The sequence below is a fragment of the Desmodus rotundus genome, chromosome 4 (assembly GCF_022682495.2).
Source record: "Desmodus rotundus isolate HL8 chromosome 4, HLdesRot8A.1, whole genome shotgun sequence".
Lineage (NCBI taxonomy): Eukaryota > Metazoa > Chordata > Mammalia > Chiroptera > Phyllostomidae > Desmodus > Desmodus rotundus.
The window spans coordinates 135,892,782-135,907,478 of NC_071390.1; the positions used below are offsets into that span (position 1 = coordinate 135,892,782).

At 37.6% G+C, this 14,697-nt stretch overlaps 1 protein-coding gene across 5 annotated transcripts in view; it reads left to right on the plus strand.

Annotated features, from left to right (window-relative positions):
* MPP7 (MAGUK p55 scaffold protein 7) overlaps positions 1–14,697 on the plus strand; it is a 246,332-nt gene that overhangs the window by 155,140 nt on the left and 76,495 nt on the right. For all 5 annotated transcript variants that reach the window (XM_053922894.2, XM_024560596.4, XM_053922896.2 and 2 more), the window contains 3 exons: positions 801–932; positions 11,758–11,839; positions 12,398–12,483. In XM_053922894.2, the coding sequence (XP_053778869.1) occupies positions 801–932; positions 11,758–11,839; positions 12,398–12,483 (300 nt within the window). The remainder of the gene's footprint in view (positions 1–800; positions 933–11,757; positions 11,840–12,397; positions 12,484–14,697) is intronic.

The window sequence follows — 14,697 nt, forward strand, 5'->3', positions numbered from 1 at the left end:
GTTAGCATACATTTTGGAAGTAGATTTAACAGGATATGGATTGGATGCTGGGGGTGTAGATGAGAGGAGCGTTTTCAAGGTTGATGTCTAGACTTCTGGGTGGACAAATGCACGATTACGGCATTGCTGATTAGGGAACACGTTACTTAAAAGTCTAGGCCCACTCACCTAAAACACTGAGTAGTGACCTGTCAGTGTTCCAGTGTTTTTCTCATCTTTGGTCTATAAGGGCAATATGATAGCATTTTGTGGCATCTTATCATCATAATAGTCAAGACTAGAAATACTTAACATTTTATTCTTTTATACACATATTAGTCATCTATTACCATAAAAATTAAAGAGAAAACAAAAGAATGAAAGCTAATCAATTATATTGATCAGTTCTTTTTGTGTTTTCTGATAATAGCAGGAAAGAAAAAGTATATAGTTGTCTCAGACTCCTGTTGTTTCATTAATAATATATCTAGTCTCATTTTCTCCCTTCTTTCAAAAGTAACATCTCCCCACACCTGCCACCAACTGCCATCCTTGTAATGGTGACCCAGAGAATATGCAGGCTAGGAAATATTTTATGCTGATTCTTGTCATACATCATGTCACTGGGGACAGCGTGGTAGCTAAATGGACGTGCCATCTGCTCTTTTACATGGCTCCTGTTGGCGAGAGGCCTTATCAAGTAGTTGCCTTAGTACCATTGTTATGCCAAAATTATAACACCAGTTTATTTTTCTTTATACTTTTATGGGTTTGGAGTTTTATATTTGATTAATTTTTTAATTCACCTTTGACTTTGCTAGGCTTTGCTCTCTGTACATGACACCGTGGCTCAGAAGAATTACAATCCAGTATTGCCTCCTATGCCTGATGATGTTGACGATGAGGAAGATTCAGTAAAAATCATACGCCTGGTCAAAAATAGAGAACCGCTGGTAAGTTTGGTCAACATGTGGTACCCAAATATAAGTAGATACCTTAATAAAGCCAGGTCTGATGGGGGTATTCCATACATTCTTCTCTTTCAAGTGCACTTCCTCTGTGTCCTTAAACTGAATTTCAAATAAATGGAACATTTATGTCTAAATAATATGACTTAGAAAAATGAAAATGAAGGCAAATAAAATGACAGGCATTCTGCTGGTTATAAATAGCAATAATTTTAAAATGTGAATTGTTGACATTTATAAAAGAAAGCATAACATGCACTAGTCACAGATGATTTGAGATTAAATGGTGCAACTAAAAATAATTGCTTATGGCTTTTCTAGAAAGCTGATTTATTTTAAAGTAAGAAGGAGACATTATTCAAGTGTTTGATGTTTGAAAATGTAAATATAACCATTTATTTTAGCACCAGAATTTATATAATGATGAATTATGTCAAGAGGTCAATGGTAGGCAAAATAATACCCCCCCAACCCCTAGTCCCCAATGATGTCATGTCCTAAACTTTAGAACCTGTGAATATATCACCTTACGTGCAAAAGGCACTTTCCATGGTTAGTTCAGGGTTTTGAATGGGGAGATTATTCTGGATTATTTGGTTGACCCAATGTAATCATAAGGGTTTATATTAAAGTAAAATGAGGAGGCAGGAGGGCTGGAGTACAGAAAGAGATGCAGTGGTGGAAGCAGAGGTCGAAGTGATGTGGCTATGAGCTGGGAATGGCAGAAGCTTCTAGAAAATGGAAAAGGCAAGGACCGTATTTTCTCCTAGATCCTCCAGAGGAATACTCCCTTACTGATAACTTGATTTTAGCCCCGTGATATCCATTTTGGCCTTTGTGTTGTTTTAAGCCACTAAATTTGTGCTCATTTGTGATAGCAGCAATAAAAAATAAATACAAAGTGTATCCATATCTTTATAAAACTAAAAATAAATAAATTTATCTAGTACTTGATTTTAAATGTTTTTTTTAGATAAGACATTTCTGTGTTTTTAAAGCAAATAGCAATTGATAATATAATAGTTGTTGGGTCCTATGTTAAGTACTTCACATAGTTATATTATGTTATATTTATCCCACATAGTTGGTATTAAAATCATAGTTTCGCTTTTTACAGACAAGTAAACTAACATTCAGAGAAATGAAGCAACTTACCCAAAGTATGACAGCCAGCTAATGGGTGGTAGAATCAAGGTGGTACAAACTTGGCTCTTTATTTTTAAACACTAGTTTTTTATTCTATGCCATATTGTGTCTTTACACTTTTCCCTTTTGGTTGTTTTTTTTTCTGTTTTTGTTTTGTTTAAGGGCAACTTTGGTATATTGATAAATGCATTGAACACTTGTGCTCGGGAAAAATGTACAAATTTGCATATTATATAAAGGGATCTATTGAACCCCAGCTCATCCATGGATAACCTAGGGCTCCCTCTGTTCCTAATTAAGATTGTTTAATTTAGGTTATACTTTCCTGCTTTTCATATGTGATTATAACTCTATGCTGATGCCCTGGCTGGTGTGGCTCAGTGGATTGAGTGCCAGCCTGTGAACTGAAAGGTTGCTAGTTCGATTCTCAGCCAAGACACATGCCTGGGTTGTGGGCCAGTTCCCCAGCTAGGAGTGTGTGAGAGGCAACCACACATTGATGTTCCTCTCCCGCTCTTTCTCCTTCCCTGTCTCTCTCTAAAAAAATAAATAAAATCTTTAAAAAAATAACTCTATGTTGGTGACCTAAAAAGCTCATGACTTTTATTATTGAGGTAATACACTTAGTAAAAATAGGTGGTACTCATGTTGGATGTAGGAAGAGCCGTCTCTGGGCCTAGCACCATAAAGTAACTAATTCTTGGTGGGTTCTGTGCATCTGCCATATGAAATAGATTTTTATTTTGATTAATTCAACCTTTTAGGGAGATCATTGAAATACCATCTGGAGGAGGTCAGTAATTAATAATTATTTGATTAGTCACAGATTCCCCAGTGGCAGTGGTATTTGGTGAGCTAACAGCTAAACAGTCATCAGCAACATATAAGTCCCATGCCTTCTGATAAAATGAGATATTCAAAATGTTTATCAAAGAAATTTGGCATTTACTGCATCAAGATTTCACAAAAGGTTTAACAGGACCTACTGTGAATTAATTTAAATTACAAAAAAATATTGAATGAAGTATGTAAAAGAATCTAAGCTCTGTTATCAACAGCTGGTGAAATTGAAGCAGTAATCAAAAAACTCCCATGACACAAAAGTCCTGGCTGGATGGTTTCATAGGAGAATTTTATAAAACATTTAAGGAGGAGATAACCCCCATCCTTCATAGACTATTCCAAGAAATCCAAGAAGAGGGAAGAGTCCCAAACTCTTTTTATGAGGTCAGCATCATCTTAATCCCCAAACCAGACAAATACACAACAAAGAAAGAAAACTCCAGGCCAATATCACTGATGAACATACACACTAACATCCTCACCAAAATATTGGCAAGCCTCATCCAGCAATACATCAAAAAGATCATACACCATAATCAAGTGATATTTCCTCCCAGGGATGCAAGAATGGTACAGTATTCACAGGTTCAGTAAACATAATGCATCACATAAACAAAAGGAAAGACAGAAATCACATGATCATATCAATAGATGTGGAAAAAGCATTTGATAAGGCACACCACCTACTTATGATAAAAACATTCAGCAAAGCGGGAATAGAGGAACCATTCCTCAACATAATAAAGGCCACATATGACAGACCTACAGCCAACATCATACTCAGTGGGCAAAACTAAAAACTTTCCCACTAACATCAGGAACAAGACAAGGTGTCCGCTTTCACCACTTACTTATATTCAACATAGTATTGGACATCTTAGCCACAACGATCAGACAAGAAGAAGAAATAAAAAGCATCCAAATTGGAAAGGAGGAAGCAAAACTGTCATCGTTGGCAGATGACATCATGGTGTACATAGAAAATCCTACAGACTCCACCAAAAAACTACTCGACCTAATAAGTGAATTTGTCAAAGCAGTGGGATACAAAGTCAGTATTCATAAATCACAGGTATTTTTTATACACCAACAATGAAATATCAGAAACAGAAATCAGGAAAAAAAATCCCATTTGCTATAGCAACAAGAAAATAAGTACCTAGGAATAAACCTAACCAAGGAGATAAAAGACCTGTACACAGAAAACTACACAACATTGAAGAAAAAAATTAAGACACAAATGGAAGCATAAACTGTGTTCATGAATTGGAAGAATTAACATCATCAAAATGTCCATACTACCCAAAGCAATTTATAGATTCAATGCTATCCCTATTGAAATACCATTGGCATATTTCACAGATATAGAACAAACATTTCAAAAATTTACATGGAATCACAAATGACCCCGCACAGCCACAGCAATTTTGAGAAAGAAGAACAAGCTTGGTGATCTCAGGGATCACCATACCTGAGAGCAAACTGTATGACAAGGCTGCGGTAATTAAAACAGTCTGGTACTAGCATAAGAATAGACACATAGTCAATGAAACAGGATAGAAAGCCCAGAAATAAACCCAAATCTCTATGGTCAATTAATATTCAACAAAGGGGGCAGCAGCATAAAATGGAGTAAAAATAGCCCCTACAACAAATGATGTTGAGAGATCTGGACATATACATGCAAAAAAATGAAACTCAACCACCAAATTATACCATACACCAAAAGAAATTCAAGATGGATAAAGACTTAAATATAAGTTGTGACATCAGATGGATAAAAGACTTAAATATAAGTTTTGACATCATAAAAGTCCTAGAGGAGAACATAGGCAGGAAAATCTCAGATGTTCCACACAATATTTTCACTGATATGTCCCCTAAGGGAAGAGACATAAAGGGAAGAACAAACAAATGGGACTTTATCAAAATAAAAAGCTTCTGCACAGCTAGAGAAAACATCATCAAAATGAAAAGGGAACCAACCATATGGGAAAACAATTGCCGGTGATACCTAGGACAAGGGTTTGATCTCCAAAGTATATAAAGAACTCACAGGACTCCACTCCAGGAAGACAAACAATCCAGTCAAAAGTGGGCGAAGGACCTGAACAGACACTTCTCCAAGGAGGACATACAGAGGACCCAGAGACATATGAAAGGATACTCAGCATCACTACACATCAGAGAGATGCAAATTAAAACCACAATGAGATACCACTTCACACCGGTCAGAATGGCCCTCATTAACAAATCAACAAACAACAAGTGCTGGTGAGGTTGTGGAGAAAAGGGAACCCTACTGTTTCCGTACTGTTTTTTTGTGGAAAACAGTATGGAATCTCCTTTAAAAATTAAAAAATGGAACTGTCTTTGACCCAGCAATACCACTGTTGGGATTATACCCTAAGAATCTTGAAACACCAATTCAAAAGAACCTGTGCACCCCAATGTTCATAGCAGCACAATTTACAATAGCTAAGTGCTAGAAGCAACCTAGGTGCCCATTAGTAAATGAGCGGATCAAAAAACTGTGGTACATTTACACAATGCAATACTACACAGCAGAAAGGAAGAAGGAGCTCCTACCCTTCATGACAGCAGGGATGGAACTGGAGAGCATTATGCTAAGTGAAGTAATCCAGGTGATGAAAGACAATTACCATGTGATCTCACCTATAAGTGGAACCTAATCAACAAAACAAACAAACAAGCAAAATATAACCAGAGACTGAAATAAAGGACAAAATGACAGTAACCACAGGAGGGTGTGGAGGGAGATAACAAGAGGAAGAAGGGAAAGGGTCATCAAGGAACGAGTATAAAGGACCCATAGACAAAGCCAAAGCGGGGAAGGATTGAGGGTGGGGGTGGGTAGGGCAGTGGAAAGGGGTGTGGGGAAATGGAGACAACCTATATGAACAACAAATTTTTTAAAATTCCAAAAGAAAATAAAGCTGTGTTATCATAGTTTGTTACTACACATTTATTTAGCTGATAAGCATGTCACAACTGAAATAATTAAACCAAACTTTGAGGTGGTGATTCTTTACCTGTCATCCTCTTTTGTCACAGATTATATAATACAGGGTGTTTAAAATGAGAATCTGAGCTACCATATTGGTAAGGGCAACATTTTAGGGTTTTTTTTTTTTAATCTTTACCCAAGGACATGCTCAGTGATTTTAGAGAGAGGAGAAGGGAGGGGGAGAGAGAGAGAGAGAAAAACATTGATTAGGGCATTATAGTGAGAGAGAAACATAGAGCGGTTGCCTCCTGCACTCGTCCTAACCAGGGACCGAACCTGCAAACCAGGCAAGAGTCCTGTCTGGGAATCAAACCTGTGACCTTCTGGTCTATGGAGGACGTTCCAACCAACTAAGCCACACTGGCCAGGGTGTGACTTGTTAGATTTGCTAGGACTTTTGGATGTAGAGGGCAAGAGGAGAGAGGAAGCCAACAGTAGCATAGGGTTTTGAAATTTTTTAATTTTATTTTTTATTCATTTTTTATCATTATGCTATTACAGTTCTCCCAGTTTTTCCCCCTTTGCCCTCCTCTGCCCCCCACCCTGCTCCCACAGTCGATTCCCACACTGTTGTTCATGTCCATGGGTCATTCATATGTGTTCTTTGACTAGTCCCTTTCCCTTCTTTCCACCATTATCCCCCTTCTCCCTCCTCTCTGGTCACTTTCAGTCTATTCCATTTTTCCACGCCTGTAGTTCTATTTTGTTCATTAGTTTATTTTGTATATTAGATTCCTCTTATAAGTGAGATCATACGGTATTTGTCTTCTACAAACTAGCTTATTTCACTTAGGTGGGTAGAAGTACTGTGCATTCAATTAGCAAGAGTAAAAGGAAATGAATGGGGATGTAAATGACTAACTTTCTTATGATTATACTGAGCCTATGGGGCTGTGCAGGTGCTAAGAAGAGGTTAGACATTAGGAAATGGAACTGGAGAGATTTCTTTTAAAATAGGTTGAATTGAGCCCTGGCTGGATGCCTCTTGCTCACCTTGCCCCAACCCAGGGATCTGGCCTGCAATCCAGGCATGTGCCCAGATTGCGAATCGAACCAGTAACCTTTTGTTTTGTGGGATAACACCCAATCCACCGAGCCACACCAGTCAGGGCTTCTTCCAGTCCTTATTCAAGTGTCATTTTCTCAGTGAGGGCTGTGTCTTTTAATTATCTTCCCTCTATTTGCTCTAGCACTCCTGATCTTTCTTACCCTGCCCTAACCCACCCATCCCCATACTGCTTACCACCCTCTAACATACTTTATAATAATGCTGTATTTTGCCATGCATGATACGCACCCACGTTTTTGGCCCAAGTTTTCAGGAAAAATTTTTTTCATTTTAATTTTTTATTTCAATTATTTATTTATATTTAGAAACAAAACCAATTATCACATTCCAGGGCATTATTTTGCATATGGATATTGTTATTGCATTCTTGAGTTGTACTGTTTAATGCATAAGCATAAATAAATGAATTAAAAACATTTATATAGTTATGGAATTAGTACTATCTGTGTATAATGCAGACCCTACTTTTTCTCTCAAAAATTTCAGCAAAAGAGTGCACATTATATATGGGATAATTATTTCATGTTCTGTTTATTGCTCTTGTCTTTTGGTAGAATGTAATTTCCATGAGAGGACAGAAGTCTTTGTGTTTTTTCCCCCACCATTGTATTATAAGCCCTTAGAACAGAGCCTGGCACATAATAGGGCCTCAGTAAACATTTGTCAGCTTCATTGAATGACAGAATAAGTCAAAGGGATGATTCATATTAGGTACAATAAATTTGATGGCCCTTTGTTGAAAACCAGCATAACCCATAGTGGAGAAACATTTGCCCTGGTCGAAGTACTTTATCACAAACCACGCCCAAATTTTATGGCTAAAACAATAATTTTATTATTGCCTGTCACAGTTTTGGAGGTTTGCCAACTCAGCTGAGCATGTACAGTTAGATGGTGGCCAAGACTGGGATCATCTGAGGGCTCCTTCGTTCTCATTGCTGATGCCTGGATAGGATGGCTGGGAAGTTGCAGGCTGGTCAGGTTTCTCTTTTTCCAAGTGGCATCTCCACTAGTCTGGCTTGGGCTCCCTGAAAGCACAGCAGTAGTCATGATTTTTACATGGTGGCTGGTTTCCCACAGAGCAAGTGTTTCAACAGGCCCAGATGGCAGCTGCAAGTCTTCTTGTAGCCTTACATGCCTCAGAGTCATTTTCACCATTTGATATGGGAGTACCACATACATATATAAAGAGGGAAGGAATTGATGATCTACATCTTGGAAACAAGATCCCACGAGGGTAATGGACTTACGAAATTATGAATAAAATGTTATAGAAAGATATAGGGTAACTGGGTCACCAAAAACTGTAATCAAAATGCAGTTTTGGCCTCCTGCCACAGTGAAAACCAGACTTGTGATACAGGCGCTGGTGCAAAAGGTAACAACTTGGGTGAATTGTCAACGCCCCATCTCAAAGACCATTCCCCCTTCCTGCTCAAGGCCATAATTCTTATAGGGATAGGGAGGGGAGGGCTTTTTTCTATCCAATTATCTTGTCAGCTTTTGACATGCTTGGGTCCTGTCTACTCATCTTTCTAGCTTTGGGTGTGCTTGGGGCCTGTCCATTCACCATTCTAGCTTTTGGCATGCCCAGTGTAAAACCTCCCTCTGCAGCATCTTGACCAATGAGGGAGACTCCCTGGTGCTCCCTCACTGTGTACGGTAACAATTCTCCCCTTCAAAACTCTGGATCCTTGTAATCTTACAAGGATAAATGGTTGCATCTTCTGTAGTTACTTTCTGCTGTCAAGGGACATAGTTTTACCTATCCCCAGGTCCAGAGATTCTTACCATCTACTAAAGGAAGAAGGGGGTCAAAAATGGAGCAAAGCCTCTATGTGAGGGAGAAGGATTGCTGTCTTCAGAAGGTAGTACGCTCGGTGTCTAGAGGATGGCACCACTGAATAAGCGAAGCTGGTAGATGGCTTCATATTTCAAGAGGCAGTGTTGCATATGACCTTCCAAAGTGAGACCTAGTATAGAGATAAGCAGCCTGATATTTAATGAAGAGTATGCCTAGCAGTGCAGAGGGATTGTAGTGAAATCAGAAACTGGAGAGACTAAGGATCCCCATGATCTAACCCTGAGCGGGGCTTTGGGTGGCACACCCAACAGTGGGGTACATTTGCGGAGGAAGCCGCCATCTGGGAAACGCAGAGAAAGGTGTTATAAGTGCTGGCATGGGCATAAGGCATAGCAATTGTCAAAAATAATAATAAACTAAAAACTAACATTGTCAATTAGCTTTCGGAGATACTGTCCCTTTCTGAAAGAAATTTTAAGTCAAGGTGGGGAATTAAAGCCCAAGAAGTGGTAGCCCTTGGCAGCTTGGCTTGCTGCTTTACCATCAGTTTGGTTTCCCTGGCTTGTTTGGGAACTGGCCTTCTGGTGTCCTGGGCAGTGCATTCCGGGAGCTTGGTTCGGTAGACTCACTACCTCTAGCAATTTCAAAGTTATCTTTTGTGTATTTGATATCCTTATTCCCCGAGGTTCATGTTTGATATCCGTATTCCCCTTGGTTAAGAGCCCTCTTTGTTTCCATATTGCCCCACGGGCATGGACTACCACGAAGGCAGATTTAGAATCAGTGTAGATGTTAACATTCCTTCCCTGGGATAATTCTAAGGCTCTGGTGAGGGCTATCAGTTCAGCCCTTTGTGCCGAGGTTCCCAGGGCAAGGGCCTGGGTTTCTGTTACCTTGTCTGTGGTGACTACTGTGTACCTCATTGTTGACCATTTTCCATGAAGCTGTTTCCACCTGTATGTAATTCCCAGTCAGGTTCTGTCAGCAGCTAGTCCAATAGGTGTGGTCTGCTGGAATAAACTTTGTCAATAATTTCTAAGCAATCACGGTGGAGGTCTGAGCCTCTCTCTGAGTCTGGAGTATGGTGGCCAGGTTTAAGGTAGTGGTGCTTTGTAAGGTAGCATTTGGGTTGTCTAATAAAATGACCTGATATTTCCCCCTGCACCCTGCTGTCAGCCAGTACCCTCCTTTTTATTCCAGTGCTAACGGACCTGGTGTGGTGCAAATACTGAGGTGGGTTGCCCCAGAGCGAATGGATCGAATGGTAATTAAGATCAAGAATAGCGATTCTGATCAGTTTGCCTTAGATGAGTCCTGATTTTACTGCACACTGGTTGTCTATTTTTGGACAAATTATAACCATTTGAGATGCAATTTCTCATCTGTAAAGTATGGATACATAGTATTAAATTAGATTAGTAGACTGTTAGGCTTACTTTGGTGGAAAAGTTTGAGATACGTTTGTTAAGAGAAGTGAAAGTTGATCTGACCAATCTAATTATATTAAGAGTATTACCAATTATTGGTAAGTCTAAGTTTTATGACCATGGAGAGATGCTCATTGAAGTCTTTGGCTTGAATGCGTGTATAGGTGATGAAAAACGCCACAAAATCATTCTATCACTCTGTTATTCGAGTTTTACTGTTAGGAGATGTGTCTCTGATAGCTGTCATTTATAAAATACACTTACTACAGATGGATTTTTAATTTTGTTTACATATCTATTTTTAGTAATAAAAATGTGTTTATTGACACACGAGAAAAATTCCACTTTCTTTTTCAAGGTGAATTCTGTCACCACCTAATGTGCACCGTTAGCCCTGTGATGGATGCAGAATGGCTCTTCTGAACTGGTGCCAGTTTCTTGGAAGGGAAAGTCATGGAAAGGTGTTCAAAGTAACCATTTGTGCCTAATGTTCTTACAAGGCCACGTTCAGTTGATCTGCTTCTGACATCCATAAATGAAGAATTTCTGGATTCTTTCTGAAATTGTTTCCTATTCTTATGCCAAAATGTTAGCTCTGTTTGTACTAGGAACAATCCTAGTACATAAAAACCCTGGACTAAAAGTTCTTTCTTCCATTAGTTTATAGTAGCATTGAGTAAGAAATAAAAGGAACTTTGGAGTTTTAATTGTTTTATTTATTATTATCACTGGGTTCATTTACTGGAATAGTATAATAGAAGGACCACTGAACTAAAAGTCTGATGACCTGAGTTTTATAGTTTATGTAATCTTTTCCTATTCACTTTGTCTTCTCTATATATAGTCTACCTTCTTTGTGGGATATTTTTCAAATCTTCACTTGAGGATATATTTTTATTGATTTTAGAGAGGGAGGGAGTGGGAGGGAGGGAAAGAGACAGAGACAGAGAGAGAGAGACAGAGAGAGAGAGAGAAACATTGATATGAGAGAAACATTGATCCGTTGCTTCCCGTATGTTCCCCAACTGGGAATCGAACCAGCAACCAAGGTATGTGCCCTACCTGGGGATTGAACCTGCAACCTTTTTAGTGTACAGGGTGATGTTGCAACTAACCTGAGTAATCCAACCAGGGATTTGTAGAGTATTTTAAAGATGAAATGAAATGAGAAAATACTTTAATAGAATAAAAATAAATAGTATTTAAATACAAGGTATTATAATGGAAAGAAAATATTTGTACTTTCCACAGTATTGAAGAAGATCTTTCAATTTTGCTGAAAACCTTAGATGATATGTATGGTAGAAAATTCTGTACATGGTAGTGAGCATTTGTAAGGCACATGGGTATGATGCCTATTTCTCTGGCCTCATTCCTTTAATTTTTATGTAGTTGTTTTCACTTTTTCCTAGTAAATTTCCTTATTTCTTCCTCCCTCATTGTACCACCCAAAACACACATTTACCTACAAATATTTTTGTTTTTCTAAAAAGGGAGCCACAATTAAGAAAGATGAGCAGACCGGGGCCATTGTGGTGGCTAGAATTATGAGAGGAGGGGCTGCAGACAGAAGTGGTAAGAGTTTAAATGTTAATTGAAAATAGACAAGTAATGTTTTGCATTTTATGCATTATATTTTTAATATATAACTAAGAGGATAATAGTCTTTTGTTATGATACAACAAAACAAGAAATAGGACATTTTTCTCTGTGTTGATATATGGGAACCTATTTTAATAAATGAGAAATAAATCTCTCTCTACTTTCTTAGTTTGCTTGGGCTTCCAGGGTTACTCTCAGACTCGATTTGGTGTTTCTGACTTGGAAGGTACTACTAACAACATGCACCTTTCCAAAAAAGTAAGAATCGTTTTATAAGATGAAAATAATGTGCATTTCTAGACACAGAGCAGGATGCTATTGTCACTTCCTTGCCAGCATTGTGATGTTGTAGCCTTTGACTCATTGACATGCAGACACATGGAGTCTGAAACTGGAGAAGCATGAGGGTCTTCCTTCCAGTCCTCAGATATTTTAAGGGAAGCAAACAATGCTTTAAGTGTGGACACAATCGCAAATCACAGTTTCTTTTGTAGGTATCACTGCTGATTTACTGAATTTGTTGTTACTCAGGTCTGATTCATGTTGGTGATGAACTTAGGGAAGTGAATGGGATACCAGTTGAAGATAAAAAGCCTGAGGAAATAATTCAGATTTTGGTAAGCTGAAATTTTATTTTACATTTGCAATGAAAACAAAATTGAATCACTATATTTCCCAATTGGTTATGAATACAGGATTTGGATTTAGCCGTCCAGGGTTTGATCCCATTTCCATCATGTAATCCTTATGTGCCTTTGGAAAAAACCTTAATTTTTATTACTTCAGTGTTTTAATTTGCAAAATTAGAATAAGGATTAAATGAGCTAAAGAATTTATTACAGGGCCTGACCCAAATTAGGTACTTCATAGATGCTATCTACTCTGTTTTTGGTGATGCATTTAGCTTTCTGTTTTTCTCATCAACATAGCCAGACTATAGACTATGCTTTCTAAGTATATAAACTCATAAAACTAATTTAGATGTCTTATGAAATCTAAAACAGAATTAAGTTATATTAGACCTTGACAATATTAATCTCAAGTTCATTTGTAAGTATCAAATAAAGGGAAACTGTCCCTGTTACACATGAAAATATATTAGAAATCTACAGAAACAAAAAGAAAGTTTAGTATTCCAAAACAGACCTCAGTATGTATGCAAATTTAATATATGATTATGTTGGCATTTTACATTAGTGGGAAAACAATGAAATTTTGTAAATGGTACTGGATTAATTGAAGATTCAGTTTGAAGAAATAAAGTTAGTCTCTATTTTACACCACACACACACAAAAATCCCAGCCCGGGCCAGGTAGCTCAGTTGGTTAGCGTGTTGTCTCAATATGCCCAGGTTGCGGGTTTGATCTGCAGTAGGGCACATACAAGAAGCGACTGATGAATGCTTAAGTAAGTGGAACAAGGTGGCGTTTCTCTTTCTCTCTTCCTCCCTTCCTCTCTCTCTAAAATCAGTTTTTAGAAAAATTAGAAATAAATAAGTAAATCTCAACAAATTAAATATTTAAGTGTAAAAAAATCACAAAAAAGTAGAGAAAGACTTTATGATGGAAAATTCAACTAGGAAAAGAAATGATATGATTATAGAATTGAAAAATTTCTGTATAGAAAAAGATATACATGAAATTTAAAAGAAAAATGAGATTGTAGGAAAAAATTTTCAATATATATGATAGAAAGCTAATACTTTAATATATGGAGAATGCATAAAAATAACAAAAAACATATACAGAAAAATTGGCAAAGCGTATGCACAGATAATTTACAAAAGAAAACATGATGCCTGAAAAATAATGGATTCATGGGGATTTAAAAGCTTGATAATCCCTAGAGTTGTCCAGGTTATAGGGAAATGGGTGTGTTTATTTGCTTTTAGTAGTAGGATAAATTAATAGAACCCTTTGAGGTGGCTACCCAATACTATCAAATTTTAAAATTTGCATAACCTTTATTCAAGAAATGCAGTTGTTGGAAATTAACTCTAAGGAACTAATGTAAATGTACATAAACATTTCAAATGTTTATATTTCATAAATATTTCAAAATATTTAGAAACTATTAAGATTACATTGATTGAGTAGTCAATCATTCATCTATATGATGGGTTACTTTGAAGCAGTCAGAATGGCTGATAGACCTATATGACTTTAAAGTGGCAGTAATACTACTGATTGCTTATATTGATGAGCCCTAAGTGGCATTCTAAGGGCTTTACATACATTAACACACACACACACACACACACACACAAACTAGAAGATTGGGAAGGGATTATAGAGAAGACTTGTGCTTTTTCTCTATCTATACAACTCAGTATTATGTGAATTCTTAATAAGATTTGTGAATTATGCCCTGGCTGGGTGGCTCAGTTGACTGGAGCATCATCCTGTGCCCCAAAAAGGTTGCGGGTTCAATTCCTACTCAGGGCATATACCTAGTTTTCGAGTTCAGTCCCGGGTCAGGGTGCACATGGGAGGAAACCGAATGATGTTTCTCTTTCTCCCTTCCTGTCCAAAAGCAATAAAAACATATCCTTGAGTGAGGATGAAAAAAGATTTGTGAATTACTTTTATGATAATCAGAACAACAATATCATCACTTTGAAGTCACTTTTTTATAATATTCTAATATTTATACAGTTAAAACCCCATTTTCCTTGAGCCTCTGCTCTGTACTGGAGCTCCTCTTTTGGTTTACAAGAGCTGATTCTATGCAACTCTCCCCAGTGTGTCTTTCAGTGGCTTCTCCCTATGCATTGAAATTGGCTATGGTGGGAGTCTTTATACCGTGAAAATTGGCAAACAAAACAAATAAG